Source organism: Pseudopodoces humilis, chromosome 20 (assembly GCF_049639895.1).
Source record: "Pseudopodoces humilis isolate 2021_Gansu_Grassland_sample_001 chromosome 20, ASM4963989v1, whole genome shotgun sequence".
Lineage (NCBI taxonomy): Eukaryota > Metazoa > Chordata > Aves > Passeriformes > Paridae > Pseudopodoces > Pseudopodoces humilis.
Window position 1 is genome coordinate 3,523,875 of NC_142219.1, and position 26,901 is coordinate 3,550,775.

Genomic DNA, 26,901 nt, shown 5'->3' on the forward strand with positions numbered 1-26,901 from the left:
AGAACACAGAAACTCTTCAGGGTGACTTTAGGACTGGACACAAGGGGGTTTATTGAGCTCTGAACCACTTCATTATTTGTGCTTGAATTGATGAGGAGCGTGGAAAGGACTCTTACCTGAGACTGGTAGTGTGGCACATGCTGCACAAGAGGCTGATTAGGAAACTGTTGGGGGCTATATGCAACATATTGTGTAGAGTAAGCAGGTGGAGTAGCTACAATTGGAGGGCCTGCTGCTGAGGCAGGATGCATCATGGTGCTCTGGTGGTGTTGGTCTTGCCGCTGCTGGGGCATATTTGGTACTGCAAAACAAAGGTTGGCTCATGTTAGAAACACAGAGGAAAAAATCTGGAGCTTCCTGAAAGGTTCTATATTATAATAATGTTACTGGAACTATGTGGAATATCATCACCCCATACCTTTAACCATGGGTTAGAGCTCTGTCAAAAAGGAACAGTGTGAAGAAGAGTTTCTCTGGGAAACACAAGATTTTCATCACTTTCTTTGGGCTGGATATACACAGCCATAACCCCAGGCCTGCCTTTTTTTGTGAAGGAATAAAGGTGCAGGGAGAGAAAGACTGACAAGAATCCGAGGTGGAAGAGAAAGGTTGTATCAGGATACCTACATTAACCAATTAATCCTGTCCCCTTTAAAAGGCTTTTTCTGTTCCATCAGCTGGAAATCTGAGTCTTTATTTTAAAATGACTCGTGCTTATGGCTGAGGGGAGCACCATAAAGGTCTCCACGCAGCCACAACTCGAGGTATTCACATCTTTTGAGCTCTGTGCTACCCCTCAGGGCAGTGGAAAGCAAATTTTAGGTCACAGACAACACCAAGGGAGACAAAAACCTATAAGGAGTAGAAATAATTAAGAAGGAAGAAAGATGAAAAGAGAAGAGCAGTGTGGGATCACCTGAGCTCTCCTGGGAAGGTGACCACCCAACTCACTTGGAACAAACTAATTCAGCCTACGAAGCATGGGCATGGGAGCTCCAGGAAAGCTCCAGGAGGGCTCCAGCTTCCTGCAGTCAGGCTGCAACTATTAACTGAGCTACCTCAGGCACCTCTAAACTCCACTGCAGGGACAATGCCCCAAATCCCTTAGGGAGAGGAGAGGGAAATGCTGAAAACATCAGTAAATTCACTCAATGATTTTATTTACACTGCAGATCAACAACAGAAAGAAGTAAATACAGGAGGCAACTTGAACAGTGTAAAGGCACAGAGCTGTAACCCAGGCAGCTCCCTCAAGGCTGTGCTGCACACAGATGGATATGCAGAAAAATATTGGAACTTTAAAAGGAATTCAGAATTGGAGCTGCCTGACCCAGCAAGCCAGCACTCAGCAACGTATTTCTGATTAAAACAGTGTTGCCAACCAGAAGATTTCAGGGGTGAGGCCACAGTGAAGTTACTGTGTTTTAACACAGAAATACATTGCAGGGTTTTGTCTCCCCTAGGTTGATAAAGGCCACTTGTTTGTTTCTAAACAGCAGGAAACAATTTCCTCCTGCAGTGACTGGAGCTGCAGTGCTGGTCCTGCCCTGCAGCACTGGCTCTTGCTGCAGAAGCATTCACTGGGCACAGTTACAGCATTCCCTGGAACAGGAGCACAGGAATAAGAGCAGCACTGAGCATCTCAGCACCCATCGTGCCTCCACAGCCACGGGTGTCACTGAAACACTGAAACTGTCATTGTTAGTCCAGCTGTTCAGTCACTGGGGCAGCAGGGATGAACAAGAACAAGCTGGAGCCAGCTCTTTCTAGAAGAGCAGCAGAGAAAACTCTTCCTGAAGAAACAGTGACTCTGCATGTTGTTATAAAAACCCTCTACTTTAGCACCGGTTGGGGCACTGCTGCAAACCAGTACAGAAATCCAGCAGAGAGGTTCCCTTTACACAAACCTGGAATATTTATGAAATATAGGAGATGATCAGCTCACCCTAATGCTCCAAGTAACAGAGACATTTTCCTGTTTGTCAAACTGGATTCCAAGCCAAGCAACCCCCATTAGTCAAACCTGAATTAGTTTATCTAAAAATCCATTAGTATTTCCACTTACTTCCCTTTATTAAAAACAGCATTTAAAATATTGACTGAAACCAAATTACCATGGATTAGAAAACACACAAACATTTGTCATTTAGCCATGCTGCATGCAGACTGAGAACCAAACAGGCAGTATTATTCTCACCTTTACCTGCTCTATATGTCTTGGCTTGGTTCACTGGCATGGGCGTCATGGGAATAGGATACAAAGGCTGAAACAGAAGAAGTTGAAGGTATGATATTCCTTTAAAAACTCAGTGTGTGCTGGGGTGGGGGCCCCACTCAGCTTTGATGTGTTTCCCTCTGTTCTGTTCCATGGTTTAGTGAACTCTGCCTAACCTATGAGATTTTCTTGGATCACTGACATTGAGTCTGCACGGACACGCAACCAAGACCAGATGGTTGGCAACAACCAGCCCAGGAACGCTACTGCTGCTACTGCAGGCACTGGGCTCAACCTGACAGCCCCACAGCAGCTTTCTGGTATAAAGCTGAGCGAGGGGAGGGTTAGGCTGGGCATCAGGGAAAGGTTCTTCCCCCAGAGGGTGCTGGAGCACTGACCAGGCTCCCCAGGGGACAGGAATGGCCCCGAGGCTGCCAGAGCTCCAGGAATGCTTGGGTAACACTCTCAGGGACAGGCTGGGATTGTTGGGGTGTCTGTGCAGGGACAGGAGTTGGGCTGAAGATCCTTGTGGGTCCCTTCCAACCCAGGATATTCCGTGATTCTATGATAATGGAGCTAGATTTGAAATCCCAGTGATCCCTACAACAACCAGAAACCAGGGGGACACAGCTGGAAACAAAGAAAGAGTTGCAGAGAGTGAGACTATGCTTGGAGGACTGGGAGGAAACCTGCACAGATCCACAATAAATGTGGGCTGCTGGCATTTGCAAGTGTTTGGGATTATTTGAACATCCAGATTGAGGGAGCACTGGGAAAAGTCAGTATTTACACAGCCAAAACTTAACAACAAGGTGATTTATATTTACAAGAGCAACACAAGCTGCACTATTTCTCTGCTTTAACTCAGAGTTCCCAAGCTGTGACGAGCTGATCCTTAAGGTCCTTCCCAACCCAATCCATTCTATGACTCCTAAGTCTGCTCAGCTTCCTGAGGATCTCTGTGAAGTGTTGAGGAGTTTGCAGCACTTTACCTGCACGCCTGGACTCACTGGAACCGGGTACATCATATTTGGTGCAAAACAAACAGGCTGAGTGTACACAGGGGTTGGCTGCTGATGCCCCACCATGGAGGGGCTGGGCTGAGCTTGAGGACGAGGGGAGGTTGGTGTAGTAGAAGGTTTCGGCTATAAACAGAGGTGAGCAATGGATATGGCAGGATTAGTTTGAGTATCCTCCAAGGAAAAGCTTGGCTTATAAAGATCCGTTAAACAGCATCAGATCACTTACTTGAGCAAAAGATCGAGGGTTGAACTCTTTAGCATTAGGATTAAGTGTTGATTTTCTAACTTGCCTAAACATAAAGAATAAAAAAATTAAGTTGGGCATTATTTTTTCACAGGAGTATCTGCAATTAATAATTTAAGAAACACCTCACTGCCATCTGTGAGTCAGATTTCTGAGAAGTCAAACACCTCATGGCAGGCAAGAAGCCACTTTCATTGAGGGACTCTTATTACAACTATCCATAAAAGTTTTCCAGTTGATCCCACAGCTCATGTGAGCCATTGAAATAAGCTTTTAGATGTGAACTAGGCATCAACAGGAGCAGAGCTCTGCACTGAGTCAGGAGATGACTTTCAGGGCAGTCCCTTCCCCTGTTGCTCCTCCTGTGTAACAGCACTTAGAGCCAGGAATGTGTCACCCAGTCATGACTTCTACACAAGGCCTGATGTTAATAAAGATGTGCTTATTACTCACTCAGAAGTGTCCTTCTTCTCCTCTTTATCCTCTTTGTCTTGTTTATTTCCAGGCCCAGATGTCTGTACACCTTGGGAGGTCACCTCAGGCCCTCGCTTTTGCTCAGAGCTGTTACTCATGGAAGGAGAAATACTGGGACTGTTGGGTTTGCTACTGCCACCATTGGAGTTGGTGTTACTGCCAGCTTCTATGATAGATTCTTTAGGGGTGGATTCTGTCTTTTCTTTAACTACATCTCTTGATTTTTCACCTTCTCGGGTTTTGTTTAGCAGCTGATCCACTGCATCTGAAGAGGAACTGGACTGTAACTGAAAAAACCCAAGGGATATATATATTCAGTAAACTGATACAAAACTCAGGAGAGAACATCTAATGCCATCACATACACAGAGTAAAACACAGTCCCACAAGCCTAAATCATCTGGAAATGGCCTTTTGAAACACCATTTCCATTTCTACTAGGAAAGAAATCCATGGGCACTGACAGTGTTTAAGCTGGCACTGCCTAAGGAGCTATTCAGCCACTCCAGTGACCTGTATGTTGATTAGGGAGTGACAGGAAAGCTTCAAACAATCCTCTGGACTCATCCCCTGAGTGATTTAACAGCACCACTTGAGAAGCTAACCTGATTTAATAAACCCTTATAACCAGGAAATAAGTAATATGAATTCATCTTCAATTTTCCTCCGTGAAACTCTTCATTTAATTTTGCAACAGCTCCTCCATATGGAGTGTGAGATAATTATTTGTGCCTAATGATCAAACAGGTTTCAAGTCTTGTCTTCAGTGTACAGTCAATATTCATATTTATGTGCATTAGGCAATTATACAAACAAGAGTCAGTATTGATTTTACAATACCTAACATGAATTCTTACAGATGTATTTTCACAAATTAAGCAAAAGTATAAAGACCTGTTAACATATGCAGCGTGTTCAATTCATGAAAATAATCTGAGTGCACATGAGAATGATGACTCCATTAACAGAGAGAAACTTACCCTAAAGTCATTCTTAAATTTCTTTAAATCATCAATCTGTTTTCTATGCTCTGAAACAATTGGAGAGACACCTGCCAAATACAAGATCAACATTGTCCAAGCATTTCTAATACAAGTTTTATACACAGTACTAAGTTTGCAGAAAGATAATGGTTTTGCAGATAGAAAAATAAAATCCAGCGCCTTATTTTGGGTTTTAATTTGGTACAATTCCATGACCTACGTGTATGAGCACACAGAAAGCCTCTGTGAAAGCAGAGCATTACATAACTGATTTATCTTTAGTTCTGATGCACCACACCAAGGCAGAAGCCCCGAGGTGCAGGGACTGCAGAACTCTCTGAACACAAAGAACATGCAACAAAACCCCCAACCCAGCCTGTGCCAGCATTTCAAAACACAGCAAGTGAAGGAGAAACACTCATCAAGGTGAGCTTTACAGTTGGACTCATCCTAAAGGTCTCTCCAACGAGAGAATGAATGGATCTGGTTCTCAGTTTAACATGAAAAGATCTTTTTTTTTTTTTTTTCTTTTTGAGAACTGAATGAACAAACAACGCTACAGAGACAAACAAATGTGAGGCATAATAGGAAAAAGCACAGTTAGAAAAGCTCTGCTGACCACGATGCTCAGAAGTATTGTGAGCACAGCTCTAAGCAGAAACATATTCAGTCCAAAGGCAGCTAAAAAGCAGCTCTGTGAGCAGGGGAAAGAAAGAAGGGGGGAGAAAAAAGAAAAAAACAAGTGAAATCACACCGTCCACATGAGCATCTCTACACTTGGTGTTGATGGAATGAGTCACAAACAACATTTCAAAGTGACACTTCACAACTGCATGACCAGATTTCACTGGAGAACACCAGACTGCCTCCAAGCCTTCCTTAAAATGCCAACTAAAGCAGCCAGGACAGCAGGTTAAGTGTGCACAATTCCTACATCACTCAGGTACACAAAGAAAGCTTTGGATACAAACCTTTGTTTTCAGGTTTAGAAAAACTAGGAGAAGTCTCACTTGGCTTTATATTCTCCTTGTTTCCAGTTGCAGAATTTTGCCTCTGGTCCTGAAGCCTTGTATCTTTAGCTGGAAAAGAAATTGTCAAAGTTATTCTCTTACACACAGCTCCAACTGACCAAAGAGAGAAGGCAAAAAAGAAACAGGGGAGAGATTTAACCATTTTTAGCTTGAAAAACCTTTTAAATTACAAATTTCCTGCTATCTAGCTGGTGCCTGGAGGATCATCCCCTCTCCCTCCCCATCCTACTGTCAAATGAAAAAAAACTACAATTAAACTCATCCCTCCCACCATACACAAAACCTTAACCAGGCTGAACCAACTATAAACTTAGAGCCAATTATTTTCAGCAGTCCAAGCTCTTAATACAGAATGCTACAAAGATTTGAGAGTTTTTAGACACTTGACTGTGCTCTTGAATGTTGTTTTTTTTTCCCCATTTCTTTTGCAGTGTTCAAAATAGCTCTTTGAAACCAGGGGCCTGCATTTCTTTAACACAGAAAAGAGGCAAAAACTCAGTTTGGAAAAAGAAATCCCCAGTTAAGTCAGACACCTATAAACCCATGTTATTTATTTAAAGGCACAAGAAACTAAGCATAAAGAACTCAAGAAGCCTCTCTCCAACCTTTGTTTAAAACAGGGAGGAATGGCAACTCAAAGTAAAATTTCATGCATCCCAAGTTTTCCCATCATTCAGCAAGCAGCTCTGTCCTTGCCTGGGCACATTCCTTGTCAGGAATTAGGGAAAGGGAGCATTTTAAAGGTACTGAGGGCCACTTACCTTCATTGGAAGGGGTGACTGCTCTGTTGGATGCAGGGCTGGCAGGCGTAGGAGAGGCAGCTGGAACAGGCATGGCAACAGATTCAGTGGGAATAGTACCAGGCTGAGGAGAAGGCAGAGCTGGTCCCATGGGAGTGCTGCTCTGCCTTGGAGACCTAGGCCTGTGTGTTTTAGGGGATAATCTCGGAACTAGAAACAAACAGGAAAAAACAGTTATAGGATGAGCTTCCCCATCTGCTCAGCAGTTTGTTTTAAGTTTTAAAATGGCTGAAAACATGCTTTGAAACACTTTGTGAGACGTTAGATAGTAACTGAAAACCTGTTTACCTTTCAGGCACATCTCCTAGTTCTTTACAACGCAGCATTTCAGATAATGGGGTGATTTCTCTGCAGATTGTCCCCCAAAATTTATCACTGCCCTCTAATCCCACCAAGAATCTGCAAAATGCTTCCCCAAGTCCCCAGTAGTACAACTACAACAGCTCACATTAACCCAGTTTCAGGCAGAACACAAAAGGTGGTCAGGTCTCCACACAAAGAGATGTAAAACATTTTTTAAGAGGGCTGAAAAAACACATCCATTTTACAGCGTCCTCTTTTGGAGGTTTGCCAGCTGGAAAAAAAACAACACAGCCTATTGAAAAATGAGTGTTTTTAGGTATATTTTTGCTCCTGTGTTAAAGCAGCAAGGAAAGTTGTGTATTCTTTGAACAGTAAGTTGTAGTTCCTGTTTCCTGCTCATCCCACTTGTGCTTTTTGTCATATATTAACTCCCAGTGAGTGAGCAGAAAGGCAGGTAAATGGTTTAACAGTCCTACTTGCATGTTAATAATGTATAAACAGGGAAGGTGAATCACAAATAATGCCACAACAGAAGAGGTGAAGTTTTTTCCACAAGGCAACAAGTCTATGTGGGTCTAATTTAGAACTTCTTTCTGAGAAATGTGTTCCCACTATGCTCCTCTAGAATTCTGCACTTCTAAAAAATACCCAAAAAGTACCTAAAAAGGACCAAACTGTTGCTCTCTTGCCCTCAAGGAAACACCCAGCTCCTGACAGCCCATCAAAACATGGTGTCAACTCAAGAGCTCCAGACTAGACCTGTGGCACAAGACTGAGCTTTAGCTTTTAAATCAAGTATTTAAAAATATATATATAAACTGATTAAGAAAGGAAGACACTATAACTGCTCTTACAGTAGCCAAGAACAACATCACCACTTAAAATCCGTGTAAATTTTAAAGGAGAAATACATCCAACTTAACTCATTTAATCTTTTAACACCAACCTCCCTCTACCCAAACACCTCCTTCATTTGTAAACCACAATCCAGCCACACTGCCATAACCAAACTCAGGGATGCAGTGGCAAATCTCTAACTCCTCCTGACTCTTCCAAGAAATCCCCTAAAAACGAATCCTTTCAACAACTAATTCCCACACTTTTCCTTCCTTTCCCTACACACAGCACCTGACTCTACAGTTAGGACAATATTGCACCAACTCTCACTCAGCTATCTGGGAACATCCTTCTCCCACTCCAACCTTAGCCCAGTATTTGATTATTCAGAGCCTGAATTGCCTGCAAAGGCAGGATTCTGCTGAGCATTCCCATCCTAAGGATCCCCCTGCAAGCCATCTGCAATAAGCCAAGCTTTACCTACCCCCACTGACAACTGATGACCACGTCCCACCTGAAGGGCTGCCTCGTGCCACTGCAGCAGTAGATGCTTCCCCAGGTGCATTATGAGATACAAATTCTAAGCCACTTGAAATTGTACCCCTACCAGTAGAGACTCTGTGACCTCGAGGGTGCCGTTGAGCCTTTGGAGACATCCGTGGAGGCCCTGAGGAAAAAAGACAACCCCAACACGATAAGTGCTTAATGTTCACCACAGAAAAAAAACAAACATCTCTTCTTCAAATGGCATTTAATCTTAAAACTCTCAATAAAGCAACAATAAAATCAAGCAATTGGCACTGATATCCTAAAAAGGCCAAGCCATTGGTCCAGCCAGGCTGCCAACACTCGTCACCTCCCCAGGGCAGCTCCTGGGTATTCAGAGACTTTATCAGCACTGAAACAGGTGTGCATGGCCTGGATTTAAAACATTTCCATCCAAGCATCCACCACTGCCGAGTGCAAGCCAAGCCATAAAGGTCAGTGGAGCAGCTGCCTCTGGATAAGCACAGTTCCAGGCTATCAAAGATTTTTCCAGAAAATAAAAAATTCCCAGTGCTTTTGTCAGGTGGTCGGTGATCCCAACCATTTATAGTCACCACTGGCTGACCAATGCTCTTGGGGAATTTCAGCAGAGCGTTCTCTGCAGCGAGGCTGAATTGCCTGCAGCAGGTCACAATTCATTTACAAGTCAGCAAAAACTGCAACTAAACAAGGGATTGTTATCCCAAGGTTCAAGTCATGCATGTTTAACACCAGAAGCCAAAGTCATAAGTGAATACAGGAATTCTGCACAGCCCGTACAGCTGCCACACCATAGTTACGCTCAAATCTAAGCAGCAATACAGTTCTTACATCCTAATAAACATTTTCTTTACAGGATTAGACTCAAGTGTTGACACTTCAAAAGGAAAATACCCGTGTGTGAACAGAATCTGGCTGATGGCAGTTCACTTTTAACGTAGGTCAGTAACAGGGTCAAGTTCAGATAATGGCTTTTGGGTTTCAGAAAAACTTCTAAAATACCAAGTACCCCTCCTGGTTACATAAATCTTTAAATGTCAGCCTCTATTTTAACCATGAATCTCCAGTTCACCTCAATGCAAATTTCATACAGGTGAGTATCTTACAGAACACACATTTCCCAGGAATAACCTTGCAGCGGTAGGAATTAAATGTTGCAGTAAGCAGCAGTTCACTGCATGCCTGACAAACCAACCACAAAGTGCTAAAAAATAATTCAATTTGCAGGTGGATTCTCGGTTCCTTACTCCACAATAAATGGACAGTAGGCCAGGCAGATGTGGCTACCACCCACTTTTTGGTCAGGAGCATTTCCCTGTGTTCCTGCTCAGTCTGAGGGATCATTCCTCTCTCTCCCACAGCTCCAGTGGAGCCAGCTACAGCACCCACTGCAAGTTTCCAGGGAGCTCAGCATAACCACTTCACATTTTCTAGGTTTGCTACAGTGTTGTGCAGGGTTTAAGTGCACTTCAAATAAAAATGATAAACCACGTTCCTTACTGTACCCTCCCAAGACAAATTTAGTTGGGATAATTCTGCATACAGCCACCAAAGACTCACAGGTCAGCCTTTCTCTGCGTATTATTGACTGCTAAGGAGCTGATTTATTTTTATGAATAAAAATTTCCTACAAATTCACCTTTGAAGCAGCTCATCCTACCCCATTCCACAGTTCACTCCTCTGAATACAGCATTTTTATTATCATTATTGTCATTGGTTGCTTTACAAGAGGTAATTCAATGATTTAGTTATGTTTTTTGTGGAACAACTGTGGTAAAATTGGTATTTGATATGAATTTATAGCTCTAAAAATGCTCTCTAAAGTTATTGGGTCCTGCATATTGCTGTTGGTTAATTTAAGACACTGAGCAGCGTTTATAAAGCTGAGTTTAATTTCATACCAAACTCGGGAAATTTCACAGCTTTCTTTCGTTTTTGTAAAGCTCTTCAAATCAAACAAACAAAAAAAAAAAAAAAAACCAACCAAACCACCAACCAAACCAACGAAACAAACAAAAAAATAAAAAGGTTAATAGAAATAGTCTGATAAACTAAAGTTAAACACAAATTACAGGTTAAGTAATGAAGAGGAAAAAAAAAAAACCAACAACAACAACAACAACAACAAAACAACCAACAACAACAACGACGACAACAACGACAACAAAAAAAAAAAAAACCAAAACAACTCTCGTCAATAATTTAAAAAAAAAACAAACTCACGGAGGAGTTAAACAAAGACAAAAAAAAATAATAATAAAAAAAATAATAATAATAAAAAAAATAATAATAATAAAAAAAAAAAAAAAACATGAACAAATCGTGGTATATTGTACCTTCTGAAGACATGCGTTTAGGCATAGTAGAGACAGGAGCTGGAGAACCATGAGCAGAGGGGTGAGACGGGGGCCTGGAGGGCCGCGAGGGGGGCCTGGAGGGCGGCCGTGTAGGGGTGGCTGCCCGAGGTGGAAGAGAGTTGGGACCTGACTGGTAGCGAGAAGGTGGGCGAGAGGAAGGAGATGGGCAAGGCGATGGCCAGGGAACACCTGACAGAACAAATGATATGAAGGAAAGTATAAAAACTAAAGAAAAAAATTATGGGGGGTGGGGGGAAAGGGGTAGGGGAAGGGAAGGGAGGTCAACAGAAAAAAAAAAAAAAAGTAAAATATGACAAAATGATTTTTTTTTTTTTCTCTTTTTGGTTTTTTTTTTTTTTTTTTCTCCATGGTTTAACCCTTTGGGGATGGATTGAGGCGGTAATTGAGGAGATAAAGTCTCTGCAGGGTTGGGTTTGCCTTGGTTTTGGGTCAAATTGAACTTGTGAATGTCACAGGCTCCCCAAAGGGTTAATTAGGATCTACAAACACTACTAAGGAATAGACAGTAAAGTTTGATCTGTTAGCCTGGCATACCAATGCTCCACAGCACCCAGCACTCCACAAGGTCCTTAACAGCTACCAGAGGTTCTCAAACAGCTGTTCACAAACAGTACTGACCACACAAACTGCTACTTTCAAACCAAATGATGAGCAAATATCCATCTAGGAGCTGGATCTTTACAAAAACCAGCGGTGTTCAGTGTCTGAATCCTGACATTTATGCCTTTATCACTTATCTGAGGTATTAATGGAGGATTTTAATCTAGGATATAGGGCTCATGGTTTCCAAAGCAGAATTAATTGAATTTACAAGCCATTCTGAGTATTTTAGGTCTATGATGATTCAGCAGAGTAATAGGGTGAGAGAAACCACAAATACTACAGACAAATTTCAAGGTTAGCATTGTTTGGGCAAGGCTTAGTTGTCCATCCTTTATACAGCTGACTCTGGCTTTAGAAAGGAAGTCTCACTTACCTTTAGATGCTTCTCAGACTTCCTCTCCAGATAGATCACTTGAGTATTGTACATTTTTCATTTATTCACAGAAATTTATTATAATAACATTTTTTTAATTCTACAAATAATGTCTTGAGGACAAGCCACTGCTGAAACCCATCTCCAGAAATGGTGTTTGGCTTCTGGGACACCAATTCCTGCCACGCAGTGCCTATTGATGCCTGGTTAGAAATACTACCCATGTGTCCAGCAGAAAATACTCAAATACCCATTTGGAGGGAAGGCTTTGGATTCCTTTTCTCTAACACTGTTCTTGTTTCCTCTCCCATTTTCATAAAGTCAGCAAGTGGCTTTATTCTTTTCCAGAAAGGAAGGAAAGCTTCCTCCTGCCACTGCCTTTCACCAGGTGTCAGCACTGCTGCTCCTCCACACAGAGCTTTGCAGTGCCAATGCAGTTTTTCATCTTTAAAACCACACAGTGCACCATCATCTAAGACAAAGGTGTTTGAGGAGGAAAATAAATGACATTTCTGCTCTGCAAAGCCACAGACAGTGTGGTGCATTGTAAATTAAGCCCAAATCCAACTCACAACCTCTGTGTTAAATGATGAATGCTAACCTGGTTTATGGAATACACACCCTAATCCCACAGCGTTTCAACACAACGAGGTGATTATCTGCAGTGTTACGAGGCACATTCATTCAGATTTCAGATACTTGCCTCCGTTAACTACTCTTTGATCTGCTCCAGAGTTAGGGCTGAATTCTGAAGTGTGAGATCCAGACCTTGAGATTGGCGGGCCTGATCCAGACTGGCCCATCCTTGGTGAGTTTTGTCTTCCACTTCCCCAGGACAGCACATCTCTGTTCCTCTGTCCAGGTGGAATGTATTTATTTTCTCTGAAACACAGCAAATTTCTATCAGTTTTGAGAACACAACCCAGAGGCAACAAAAAGCACCCCGTTTTCTCTCTTTTTCTCCCATCAAGCCAAGGGGAAAAATCCAAATAGTATCAGATGTTGACCCAACAGTCACCTCATGAATTGGCTTTTGATAGCGGCCACACAGTCCACTTTATGAGCCTACAGGCACTGAAGCATTTAGCAGTAATGCCTGAAATTCTCCAGGACACACCGAAACCACTGTCCCTTCCTGTAATCTGGGACAAATTCACCACGGTGACAGGTCAGAATGGGGAAGTTTGTTTCACTACAGAGATAATACAGGGCCAGGCAGAGGTGTCCAAGTCAGCTTGAGTGCCAAAACCAGCACAGGATTGTTTACACAAGGTTCCAAACCTAATCAGGCCTGCTGAAAAAGCCCAGTATCAATGAGCAAACTGCCACAGTACCAAAATACCTCCATAATTTAAATAAAAATACTATTCATAGTGTACTCAAGTACCTAGTGTTCACGCCATGTCCTTCTCTTTCATTAGCATTTCTCTGAACAGCAGTATATTTTTCTTCTTCTGTCCTTTCATCATTTTCCAAGGCAACCCGAGCTTTGTATTGGGCACTTGATTCAATTTCCTCTGCTAATTGAGTTGCTCTGGCTTCCCGTTTTAAAAACTCTTCTGAATTATCTCTTTCTAATGGCACCCTAAAAAGACAATGGAAAGGAAAAGAATCTCTGAAATGCATTCAAAAGCAGAAAGGAGCTACAAAAATCACACAGTGTTAGCTCTAACCGAGTCAGAGTGAAAAAAATAATCTTGCTTCTAAGCCAGTAGACTTGCTGTCTTCTTTTAAATACAAAATTCCTGGACTGGTATGATATTATGGATGTATTCAGGGTCATTTACCTGCCTAGAGAGCTGAGTTTAGGGAGCAAAACTTTTCCACAGGATTTGTAAAATCCCCAGTCCCTAAAGCTGTGCAAAGGCTCCAACTTTTAACGTGGTTGAGAACATCAGGAATAAAAAGCCTCAGACTGCTGTTTACATAGGAAGCTACTCCAAGAACCCAAAACTGAATTTTTTTCAGCTATTTACACATTGCCAGCAGACACAACCCTAGTGAAATTAGAGAGTGACATCCTTAATTCTCTGATAATTCCAGCCACTGGATTTCAGCTCTCCCAGTTACCAAGAACTGCAGAAAAAAATGGATGCAACACTTCAGAGCACAGGACCAGAAATCCCTGACTCATCTGTGAGTGCCAGGACCTCAATCCCATCCATTCCATGTCTCTCTCTATGGCAGGCAATGGAATATTGCAAAAATCATCCCTTAGGAAAGCCACCGAGTCAAAATTCAGTATGTGAGCACTGAAACACTGAAAAAACCCAGCCAGGGATGGGGTCATACCTGGCACCTCCTTCTGCCACCCATTTTTGGGGTTTACCTGCCCTAATTTTTGTGTCAGGTTCATTTTTTAACCTGATTTTAACTTCAGGTTGCAAAAGTTTACTTACTTCAGAATAAACTACATAAAAATACGGAGCAGAGCTGAGGCTTGGCCCATGCTCTGCTGGGCATTATAGAATCACTAGTGCCTGTATTTTGAATAATATAAAGAAGAAAAACAAAAAAAGTAGGTGGAGATACAAGCCAGGTATAAAATAATTTATGCAAAATTGCTCAAGTGTTGGTGGCAGAACGAGGAAAACAAGTGGCTTTGCCAAATTCCAAGCCAGCACTCAGTTACTGCAGCACAAGTTTTTCCCCCCATTTTTGGCCAGTCAAAACATTTACTGGCCTTATCAAGGGTAACTGCAAAAATATTCAATAAAACCCTTCAGCATAAAGGCCTGGCTCAAATAAGATTTACAAGAATGCAAACCTGGTCCCAGGCCCCTCTGTTAATAACACAATAAGGGAGAACAGCCAATAATCCTCATTTATTTAAAGTGATTGCAAAAACTGAAGGATGTATGGCAACCTAAAGAGGCAGGGAATGATTTCATGTTTTCTAACAAGCCATTAAAGATGAGAGAAAGGGGATGGACAGGATGACATTGTTCAGAACCCTGGTGATGATCAATACATTTGCTGGAACACAAACTTGTACCTTGATGTGGTTTGACAAACTATACCTGCTACTGCTTAGCTCTAGGAAGAGAAAACAATCAAACAGTAAATCCTTTACAATCCTTCAGCTGCACATCTAAGCATTTAACTACACTGCTGCTCATCCCAGAGTTGGAAAATCAGGAAAAGAGCTTCCCAGTTTAGCAGACTGATATGCAAAGCAAGTTGCTTGACAAGGGGGGGGAAAAAAAATGAATTCATTTAAAGCCACCTTTGTGTTTTTAATCTGTTTCCATTAATATCCAGAAAGCAGAAAGATGGAAGACTAAAGTTCAAAAGTACAAAAAGTACTTAGAGCAGTGAAGGGAAGGAAAGAACAGCTTCCCCAGGATTCAAACATAAGCCGATTAGGACACTTTGATTATCACCATGTTACAGGTCCATTTGTACAAAACAGAGGAATCAGATTGTTGAACCAGAGACCTGTAGACAAGTGCACACACACACACACACACAAAAAAATCAAAATATTCACTGCCATTCCTTGATATTCAAAAAAAAAAACGAGTTTCTGCTTCAGGGGTTAAAAGAGTGGGGAAATATTGAAGCCATTTCACAATGTCTTGAACATCTGCAGTCCATTTGTGTTGCAGTTGCAGTGAACATTATAGCTGCAGACCCCGGGGAATAAATCACTGCCAGAGTAGCCAGAGCAGCCTTTACACTACTTCTATATTCCAGTTGTTATTATATTTAACTAAAACTTCAGTTTAGAGCTGGACAAGTCTGCTGTACAAGCCATCCCCAGCACACAACCCCCACCCTGGTTATCAGCAGCTTTTCAGCGTTCCAGTACCTTCCAGATCAATTGTCTCAATAAAATCAGGATTTAGCCAAACTGCTCTGCTAGGTTAAACAAAAACTATAGGTATAGCAGCTAGACACAGATTAATTCACAGCTTTCCATCCTATTCCTGGAAGTTTCTGCAAGAAACAAGCCTTATTGCATGGCAAAATTCAGAAAACTCTGCAATGGGAATGAGCTGTGCCCATTTAAGGGAATATATAAAGATTTCTACATCTAACTATTCACAGAAAGCTGGCAAGGTTTCTTAAGCACCATTCATTCATTGCTTTTGCAGTTATTCGATTCCACAACTTCAGAAACTATGCAAAATGAGCTGCAGAATATAAAGTTTGTCAAACCAGCGAGAACATTCAATACAAATCTAATAACAAAATATTTTGGAACTTACGTATAAGAAGATAAACTGCTGTCATAAGTTGACACTACACCATAATTTTCTTCATTGTAACGAAACATGTCATTGGGATCCCATCCATTAGACTAGAAGAAAATGATGCTTGTTTTTCAAAATGACACTGAAAACACATTCCCTTCAAATTAAGGGCTGATGGCAGAATTTAAACCTTCTGCCCTTTTTCCTGGGCCTATGAATCCACTGTCCAGATAACAAAGTTATTAATGCCACAGTTCATTTCAGGGAGCTTTGTTCATCAGCTGCACAGATTCTACCTTCAAAATCCTTTCTTTTTTTTTTTCTTTGTTTGTTGTGAGTCTTTGCATTGTTTTTGTGATTTTTTTAAAGTACATGCTCACTCTGTACTAGAGCACTACTGGCTAGCAAGACATACATACATTAATAACTTTTTTTGCCTTTTCCAAAAAGTGCAAATTAACACTTCTGCAATTTTTTAAAAGCACTGATGGAATTACCTGAGAGGCACCACAGGCAGAAGACTCCTGTCGATCTGCACAACTCCCCCACTTCAGTAAAATTGCTACCACAGCACTCAAGCACAACAATAAATGGTTTGAGTATTTTATAAAAGCACTGAGAGTATTCCAATAAATCTCAGCTCTACAGTATGGACACCAAAACTGACAGGAGAATTGTTCTACCCAAAGTTAATATGCTCTAATCAGTAATATTATCTCCTTGAGCACACTGCAGGCTGAATACCTGGCTACAAGAATTTCTGCTTGAGGAAAAGCTGACTGCAGTGATACATGAGGACATGGCATTTGAGGCCATATTCTTCATCTAATGATTCATAATCTGAGACTGTCCCTGTGCTTGGGTCAGGCTTCCATCAATTCCCTCCATCTGCAGCCCAGGGACACTTAGCTGAGCACAATATTCCCCATAATTTCCAAGTGCAGTGACAGTCAGACAGGAAGGCTCTGATTAAACATAAATCACTTTGGGGCATTGCTGGATTTGGAGTCCTTAACAAAAGCTGCTCTTTGGGTCCAGGAGTCCAACACAGCTCTTACCACAGCAGCTGCCATTGGTCAGAATTTGCCAAAAGTGCCATTTGAAAGGCAGCTATTCTCAGATCGTTCCAAAGGGCTGTGGCAGCTGCTGGCAAAGACTGAACATCCACCAGCAAAATGCAGGACAGCAATTTTGCTCCTCCAAAGTTTATTACTTAGATTGAAAATTAAAGAATTATTTCAAGGCATGTCCAGGGAAAAAGCTCATTTTCTACTGATGGCCAGAGATGATAAAAAGCATCACTTACGACATCTGTCTCCAGCGCCTCCAGCTCCTCGGAAGCCGTGTTCTCTCCTCCATCCCATGGCTCCAGATCCTTTTCCTTGTGCTCTCCATTAACTTTAGCACTGATGGCTGAATCAGTAAAAGCATCTGCAACAGAGTGGGGAGGGATGGGACCAGTGAGACCAGTTTGGGTAAGCTGGCACATTGGTTTTTATCTGAGGAACAGCCCAAACACAGCTGAATCACAGGCACAATGTCATCCTTCCCTTGTCTTGGAGCTTCTGGATGTCAGAAAGGTGCCTATTCCAGACTTAAAGTAACTATGAGAGTACAGAATAACTTCTCCCATATCAGAAAATAGAATTAATTTCAGTTATTTCAAGGTATTTTCTACAATAACATGTAGAAAAAGGGAAAAAAAGACAACACAAGGATACTTATTCCTCTAGAAAACCCAAGACTTGTATAAAATTCTTTTCCAACCAGCCCACACAACAGTGTGCAAATACCAAAAGAGCACGAAAGCAACTCCCTAAATGGGAAAAATACAATTTTCCTTTCAAATATTCAAATTTCTTCTATTTGCACAACTCCTCACATACCAACACAGCAATTATCCATCAGCTTGGTGTTCCCATTTCCTGTGACATGAACAGAGGAGTCTCCTCTCCTGCCAGAGTTTTTCCAAGCAACAGCTTACCCAAATCACACAAAAAAATTCAGGAACTCTCTACTTTTTGTTCTCAACAACATAAGAGAATAAATAACCAGTAAGCTTCTTCTATTGTTTGTAAAAATTATAAAAACATCAAAGAATAAAGATCACAAACATTTATTTTGACTCGTTCATGTTTCATTCAAGCCAGATTTAAGAAGGAATAATATCAGAGTATTACAAGTGCTGTGAAAATGTATTTAAAGCTATTCACCAAGGAAGTCAAGCTTTCAGACTTGTAAGCAACTGGATCTCAGAACTACATACAGAACTTTAAAAAAATCAAATAAGCTCGTTATAAGCTCACAAATAAATGAATCAGCCTTAAATAAATAAGTCTTCAATCCAGAATTTCCTATCATCATTCTACTGATAAAATAAGGAGCAAACATTTCAGACCTTTAGAAAAGATGAAATCAAACCACCAGGCAGTGCCAGATCAGGAAAAACATGGCCTGAATTAACTTTTGGCAAGATCTAAAAATCTGCCTTAAAAAAAAAAAAAAAAAAGAACTTTCAAGTTATTATGAAAAGAATTCCCAACATATGAAGTTGGCCACTGATGTAACAGCTTTTACACAATCACTGAAGATGTTTTAAAGAGACTGCTGACACTGCTTATTATTCCTGTTTTACCCAAGCTCACAGTGCAATTCTGCACATATAGTGGATAAAAATTCACTGTGCTTGGTCTCTCTAATAACAGTCATGAAATGCTCAAACAGCTTTTAAAATATACTTTATTGTAATATATACTGTACCTGTGTCTTCAGATGTCGCCTGAAACTACACAGGAACACAGTGCTACAACTCATAGTTAAGTAGTAGCTAAAGAGCACATTTTTAAGAATTTTTAAGAATTTTTAAGAATGGAAAGTCTACATTTACCTTATCAATATCCCGTGGCTTAACCCATATAAACCAGTGTTGCTCCTGCCCTAAACATCATTAATTCCACATTTTATTTCTGCTCAGATTGGGACATTTTACACCAAATCCAAGTTGAAGGCTGTTTGTATCTTTTAGGAGACTGCAATTTATTTCTGTTTCTCTGGGAGTGGAGGGAGCTCCTCTTCAGTGAGATTAGATAAATATGAATTAGGAGCCTGATGGCAGCACCTGATGAAGGTGATTTGTGTTTCAGAAGGGTGTTTCCTTAATTTCTATTAAATTCCTCCAGGCAAACTCCACACAACTGTGCCATTTTGGATACTGTGAATAAAATACCAGCTTAACAAGACTCATCTACTCAACCCACTAATTTTCTTATTTAAACAGCCACATAAACATTCAGAAGCGCTGTTATTGTAATGATACAGATGGAAAAAACACCCAAGTCAAAACAAAAACTCCACTATCAGCAAGTGCTACAGGTCTGAGTAGGATGTGTGCAGCCACTGCTAAGTTTCCCAGTAAATCCAGTATTTCACAGGGCACAGGAAGCTCCACTGCTCTGCGCTCCTCTCTCATTTTACAATGAGAGCCACAAGTGAGACTGTGTCCCTTTAACCTCTACAACTCAGAGAAAATCCAAAGACAGGAGAAATTCAAGCTACAAAGGCACTCCCAGTCAGACAATGTGGTCTCAAGAGCATCCAGGCAAAGTTTAAATGCAGCAGGATGGTACCTCAAGGCACAGATCAGTATTTTCCTGGAACAAACAGCAGGGCAGGCACATGGGAGACCAGAATTAAAAGCCCAGCAAAGCCTCTACCAAAATTAATCAGCAACAAAATTGAGAAAGAATGTAAAAAAATCTAAAAGTGACAGCTTCCAAAACATAAAAATGTGGCTCTTAAGATGATTAATAAAGTAGAAGGTAAAGCATGAGCTGACTGGCAGAGCAATAACTGACAAGACACTGCACAGGCTCAGCTTCCCCCTTATCTGGTGCCTCTTATCTCTGAGCTGTTGAGTGAGCAATTCACATGACACCTTGACAAGGCCAAATTTTTAATCAATGCCTTTTCTACACGGCAAAACCTGAGGTAAAGATCAAATGGAAACAAGGGGCTGAGGCTGTAACACTCAATTAGCCCCCAATGCCTCTGTATCTGCTTAAGGTGACATTTTCTAAGCAGAGGAAATCTTTGGGTATCAAAGACCTCATTTTTAAAACCTGGTAAAAAAATGATGAAATCATTGTTCATAAATGGAAAAAAATCCCAAGGAGAACTCTATGCAATGGAAATTCACATTAAGACAAATTAAAAAGGCACATTCTGCGAAAAACTCAGCTGGGGCAAATTCTTCAAGTGTGTGGTACTAAATGAGTTAAAGAACAAAGTGCCAGAACAGAGCAATTAAGAGTCCGGGTTTAATTAATTTCAATATCTAACATGCTTGTTTTCACAAACAGATTTTGGTGAAGAGCACAAATGTGCAATTAAGTGCCAGTCTGCAGCTGAAATGCCATTAAACCAATCAGTGTTACGTGCCAAAGGTGCTGATGCCACTCACTGAAGCTTTGATCAAGTCAAAGAAAACTGAGATTTCGCCTTAAAGGTTTCAACAGTAAACTCTGATTTGTTTTGTAACTACTTACTACTGATTTGAAACATTAAAACCAGTTACCACCGGCTCTGCAGAGCCAACATTTCCTTCCTTTGTTCATAAGATGCCTTCTGCTATTCCCCTTGCAACACTTTCTCTGGAAGGATGCCACTTTCAGAGCTAATTCAAGGAAAAACTTAAATAGCCAATTCTCTTCTGCCTTTCTTTTCATTGGATTTGTAGGATTTTCCTCAGCATGCCAAAAAACAATAAAAACATTGAAGAAGTCTTTTACTTTACCAGTAAGTTATGATGTTTGAATTGTCTTGTCTTTAAAGAGAAGCCAAGAAGGCAACTCCAAAGCCTTACTGAAATCTGAATCCCATCAAACCAGCTCTGTGGACTGATCAGTGCTCAGGGCTCCAGGAAACACTTCTTGTGTAGAATCAGGAGAAACAGAACCTCCTGCATCAATCAGGAGCCCAAATCACACAGCAGCAGCAAGATCTCAGCACTCAAAGGTGAAGCAGAAAGATGTGATAATATTAATGTACAGCCAAGGATTTCAGCCAGAAGTGAGAGTGGGTTTTTAGCAGCTGATTTCCACTGCACAAAGAGAAATCAGTGTCAGCCCCTCTTTAAAAGCAGACAGAACAGTCTGAAAGGGGGATGATGGGTGTAATACAGCTTCACCTGAGTTTCCCAGTGTATGTTTCATTCATCAGCCTGCCTGTACTGCAGCAAACCACAATTCCACAGAGAGAGACCCTCAGGTGACTCCCTCCCATTCCTCTGGAAGCCAAACAAGAGCCTGCAGGAGCTGCAAGGTCTGTGCAGACTGACAGAGCTGCAAATAAGAGCCCAGCAAGCAGAGACACATCGATTTTTTGAACATTCACAGCCACAACACCCTTCTCTGCACAGACCTACCAATTTTTCTCCCAACCCTCCCAATTTCCACAATCTGGGCAGACCCCAGGCTTTCTCCATGGGTGCCTCTGAAGGTGCAGTGTCATGCTTGGCACCAACCCACGTGTGCTGCTCCCAGTTCCACCCCCCAGGCCTGCACTGGTGTTCCCTCCCCTGAACTCTCTGGCTGGGTTATCAGCTCCCTGCACCAAAGCTGCAGGGCTGTGATAGCACTGGCAGCTGCCTGGCAGGCTCTGGCAGAGGCTTTTCACACACAACTCTATTTTCCTTCTTCTGAAAGGAGACTCCATCCCATTCCCTTTCTCCTCAGCTGCTGCTCTTTCCCATTCCTCTTCCAGTCCCTTTTTCATAAGCCAGAGAACATCTCTGCTACCCAAACCTGAGGGTGGAGCAGAAGATCCAAACCCACAGCCAGGAGTCCATTTTCCCACAGTCCTCCAGCCCAGCAGGGAATAAATGCCAGAATAAAATCCACAGATATTTATACTGAATTGGGAGACCAGGATGCATTAAAATTTTCCAAACAGTATCTTCTGCAGAAATTTATTTAGTTAAAGGGCTCCACAACAGTCTAGAAGCCTCTTACAGGGTTAGAAACTACACAGAGCACAGAATATTCTGAGTTGGAAAGGACCACAAGGATCATCAGACCTCAACATCCCCACTCCAGGTAAGCCTCCCAAAGGAGAGCTCGTGAAAAGCCCTTTTATTTGACTATGATTTTAAAGCCTTTCCACCAAGTATTTCCAAATTCTCCTTATTTGTCTGTGAAAGCAAAAGACTTCTGAGTGTTAGACAATTTAAAAGTCTCTGTTCCTTAGTAAGTGTAACCAGAGCACCAAGCAGAGACAATTCCCAAAACAAGGAGCACCAAGTCCTCAGGCAGGAGTTCAGAGTCAGCTTCCACTCTAAATCATCCAGCACCACGAAGATCTGGGTTTATTTACATGAAAAAAAGGCCAGCAGTTCCTCCATGCACATTCATAAACTTCCAGCCTTTTGAATCCTTGCTTGTTTAATTTCTGAGGAAGCAGAAAGCCCCTCATTGCTCTAATTTGGAGGTGTGATCAGAGACTGGGTTACACTTTCAAGTGTCATTTCCAGATAATGTATTTTTGAGACAAAATGGAAAGCAGATTAATTCACCCACCCTGAGTTATCAAGTTCTGCAGCCTTCCAGTTTATCTTGCTCCAAGTCTTTATGGCTTTATTTCAGCTCTCCAGTATTTAAGAGATTTAGACTCAGTCATTCCACCTAATAAAGTGAACTGAGGGACTGCTCAACCTGAAACAGTCATTTTCTTTTAGAAAATGTCCATTGAGCAATTATTCCTAGAAGCAGTAGTATATTCCTTATTCAGTCTGCTGAAAATCTATAAAGATTGGGTGAGGGAGAGCCCAGTTTGCATTTACATTAAAGTGATGTTCATACCAAACCCATTACAAAACAGCTCGCATGTAATTTAAATTCCCAGTCCCATCCAGAACCTGGAACTTATCTGCATTTCAATGCTGCATTTGCTCTGACATTATGCATCATCATCTGGGAAAAGCAAAAATTCCTTGAAACAACAAACCTCTCATTCTGTAGCTTTAAATCAGGCAAGAACAAAACACAAGGTGAAGAGAGAAATTCTCATTAAATGTCCTCAGGTCCCTACACATCTCTAAGTCCCTGCTAATGGGAATAAAACCTGTGTTCCAATAACCACTGAGCTGCTGTGACAGCTCTTAATCAACCTGTAAATGTATACAGAGACAATTTCACCCCATGCCATAAAAACCTGTGGATTTCCTTTTATTCCTTATCCCAGCAAATCAGCAACATTAAACATAAAGACTCTGGAGATTTGCTGCCCAAAAAAACAGAGAAATCTGCAAAGGAATACAACTGACTCAGGAGCACTTAGGATCCAGAAAAATAATAATGGGCTTTGAGGTCAGACATTAGAAGTATGAAGACTGCCTGCAAAATTGTTTAATTTGAGCAGTTTCAATGTCTTCAAGAATTTAAGACTTGTCTGTCACCTCTCTGTACTTTGAAGAGCTTTACCTACAGGTCTAAAAGATGTAAAGGAGAAATTAAAACATAAATAGAGAATTTTAAAAAAAATCAGCTTTGTTTGCAGGAGTATTTATAGAATATTTCTATGAATGCATGTTTAGACACAGAAGTTACCTCAGTATAGACTCTATATATCTCAACTCTGAGAAATAATCTTTTTCCAAAGAGTTTCTGTATTCAGTGATTCTTGTATAACACTTAACATAGAATTTTAGAAAGACATTTACAAAAAATGTGTCTACCTCCCATAGAATCTATAAAATATTCTGTAAAACCACTAAAGCTTTGCTTTCCAGCCACCAAACCAACTAGTAAAAATTACTATTTTTTTTTTGAAATTTATAAATTTCTGATTGCAGGAGGTGCTGAAGTTTTGCATTCTTTAAGAATTACGAATCTAAATATGAACTTCAATATTTGGATCCTAAAGGATCTACTTTGAAAGACCTTGAATTGTAATCTTAAAACATAAAAAAAAAAATTAAAAAATTAAAACAAATATACCTCTTCTGGCATAATTGGTATCCATATCCTTAAAATGCACCATAACAAAGTCTGAAGACTTGAACAAGATACTCTCTAGGATGTCCTCCCGTTTTGGCCCCAAACTGGATTCTGCAGTTTTACGATGAGCAGCATCAACCACTAAATCACACTGTGGGAAATACAAACACAAGGCACTGCTTTACTGCACAGTCATCCCCCACCCAAAATTTTCCCATATTTGCAAAAACTAGGTATTTACAATCTGTTTGTGTAAATCTAGGCATGAACAGTAAAAATAATTCACGGTAAATATTCAAATTTTAATCAAATGTTGGTTATGTGGTATTAGGATTTTTCATGATAGGGAAGAGTCAAACTGTAAAAAATTACCTTAGGACTGTAGGTTTTAAAAACTCCTTCATATATACCACCATTTTTCACCTGTACTTCACATTTGGATCCCTAGAATGGAAGAAAAATGAAAACATAACTCTCTACCAACATGACAAATAACATTACAGTGATTTTCTTAAACATTTGTTCTTTACATAAGTCCAAAGTGTAAAAATACAGCTCAGTTTTTAGCCAAATCTCCTCATTCAGCATCTGCCCATTTATAAATACACTGCTGTGCTCTGCAAATTCAAACAGCTGGGTGTGTATGGACAGTTATGAAGGGGTTTAAGATGCTCACTGGAGAATATTTGGTTCTCTCAAGACTCTTGACCAGTGAAAACACACAAATCAGGTTTTGTGCAAACCCCAAATCTGTGTCTGTGTGGGTACAAATAAGGATAAAAGCTTATCCTGGCCTTGAGCAGATGTGGGACACTCTATCTTACTTCATTCTGCCATGTCAGGGCTTCCCTTAAAATCTTGGGAGAAAGGTTTCTGATCCCTGCACACAGACTCATTTTATTTATCCAGAACCTCTCTAAAGGCAGGAAATTCAAAATGCAACCAGTCCACCTAAGAAATCTGCAAATTAGAGTTAAACCTTTCCTAAAAATTCTATGATCCTTTAAAGCTCAACCTTGGCAAAAAGTGTTTAAAGTTTAATATTCACATCTTTATATTACAATTGGTGGATTAGTTAACAATTCCCTGTCACTATAGGAATATTCTTCCAAATATGAAGACTTACAACAACTGATGTGAGTATGTGAACCATTCTCATGTTTGCATAGATGCCATCAAAGGAAATCTGAAAAATAAGAAAGCCGTCATGAACACTGAAGAAATTCCAAAAGCCAGAACACCCAACCCAGGCTTTCATCAGTACACTGAAAAATCACAGAAACCTTGGGCAAAAATCTTACTCAGGCAAGATACATGGAATGTTTATTATTGCATATTAATATTAAACATGCCAGGGGAGATTTTCAGAGGGCTCCTGATTTTTCTCTGACCAGTTAAAGATCTAACACCTTCCCAAACAAGCTAAAAATCCCAGGAGAGCCCCTAATGTCTCTCCATTAAGGAAATTCTCTGGCTGGCTGGGTGCAGCTGATATGCACAGATCTGAGGGATGTCAGCAGGGCTTTGTTTTTAAACAAAAAAAAGCCCTGCTGGTTTAAGAACCATCAAGAGAATAAGGCACTTGCAGTGCTGCAGAAGCAAAAAGGTGTTTTCAGGCCTGCTCAACCTCATCCTTTCATCTCCCAGCCCTGATTACACACATTAACAGGAGCTAAATCGTGGAGTGCTAAGTTGCCACAAACCCTGTCATTAATTTAGTCCAAAGTAACTCAGTGCAGCACCAGGACCTGCAATCCTGGCTGGGAGAGCTGGGCAGGTGTCCCCAGGCTGCTGGAGGACACATTCACCTCAGTGCAGGTGTTTTGTTGCAATATCTTTGGTATCTCTTTGTGTTTGTAAGAGATGCTAAAAAGAGCTCTTGGGATCTCACTATACTCTGAGTTTTTGAACTGACAACATATTTTTAACTGTCAGCCACTTTCCTGAGCTGAAACAAATTTAGGGACACTCCTGTGCTCAGCACTCAGTGCACAGCACATACAGACCAAAATCTGGGGATGTTTAGTGTTTGCCTATGACCTTTCCCACCAGTTTTCCTCAAAGCTTCTTTAGTTTTCCTCCAGTGTCTTGGTATCTTCAATAAACATTTATGTAAGCAAACTGCAGCCCTTTTAGATCTTCCTGCTTCTGCTCCATTCCCCAAAAATAGGCATCTTTAAAAACCAGGCCAGCAACAAATTGACAAATATTTGATTAGTGAAGTTCAAAGATTCTCTCTTTCAATTGAGATCCATTTATTTAGCTCTGATAAAATGATGTTCTGCAAGTCAAGCCACATCTAGACTCCAATAATACACACCCATGAGAACAACTAAAGCTGCACATTGGAGCTGCTGAGAATAATTCAGCAATTTTAGAGTAAAGCTAAACAAAGTAGTTATTTTTATTTCATTAAATGCTGCCTTACTGTCATCTGTTTAAGGGAGAAGCCAATGTTAGAATTTTCAGATAGAAACTAATTCAAAATGCCTTAAGCTAAATGTTATTTACATTTACAGCTGTAATTGCAAGAAAATGCAGAATATTCATATTAGTGCAGTCAAAAGTTTAAGTGAACTTTCCCCCCTTCACCCTCCTAGGAGACTTAAGTGAAGGTGAGATGCTACTCTTTAGAAAATTGTATCTCACTCTAAAGTATCCACCCACCATGGTATCCCAAGAAAAAAAATGGGAAAGAATATTCCAGTATCTGCCATTCTTTTAAGTTGTTTCTTTCTGCTCTGCACTGGCACAAAGAAGAGAAACCACAAACTTACCGTAGGCTGAGGTGGTCCTTTGCCACTGCTGCGGCCTCTGGAATTAAACACACACATTGGATATGATTAAAGAACTGCTGAAACTGCTGTATTTCCTACCAAGCAAGAATTCCAAACCCATCTTAATTTAGGGTTGAGAACAGGGTTG

At 40.9% G+C, this 26,901-nt stretch overlaps 1 protein-coding gene across 13 annotated transcripts in view; it reads right to left on the bottom strand.

The window, feature by feature from the left end:
- The window catches only part of ATXN2 (ataxin 2), a 49,377-nt gene that overhangs the window by 15,743 nt on the left and 6,733 nt on the right, over positions 1–26,901 (bottom strand). For 3 of the 13 annotated variants that reach the window (XM_014253800.2, XM_014253803.2, XM_014253799.2), the window contains exons 2-19: positions 26,754–26,790; positions 25,103–25,162; positions 24,349–24,420; positions 23,977–24,127; positions 17,292–17,416; positions 16,001–16,092; positions 13,177–13,374; positions 12,493–12,671; positions 10,772–10,981; positions 8,394–8,576; positions 6,731–6,919; positions 5,910–6,017; positions 4,936–5,006; positions 3,935–4,242; positions 3,464–3,527; positions 3,208–3,360; positions 2,198–2,264; positions 117–301 (exon numbers count right to left, since the gene is read on the bottom strand). In XM_014253800.2, the coding sequence (XP_014109275.2) occupies positions 117–301; positions 2,198–2,264; positions 3,208–3,360; positions 3,464–3,527; positions 3,935–4,242; positions 4,936–5,006; positions 5,910–6,017; positions 6,731–6,919; positions 8,394–8,576; positions 10,772–10,981; positions 12,493–12,671; positions 13,177–13,374; positions 16,001–16,092; positions 17,292–17,416; positions 23,977–24,127; positions 24,349–24,420; positions 25,103–25,162; positions 26,754–26,790 (2,452 nt within the window). The remainder of the gene's footprint in view (positions 1–116; positions 302–2,197; positions 2,265–3,207; positions 3,361–3,463; positions 3,528–3,934; positions 4,243–4,935; positions 5,007–5,909; positions 6,018–6,730; positions 6,920–8,393; positions 8,577–10,771; positions 10,982–12,492; positions 12,672–13,176; positions 13,375–16,000; positions 16,093–17,291; positions 17,417–23,976; positions 24,128–24,348; positions 24,421–25,102; positions 25,163–26,753; positions 26,791–26,901) is intronic. The other 10 variants (XM_005524564.3, XM_014253801.2, XM_014253810.2 and 7 more) reach the window with 9 other exon arrangements.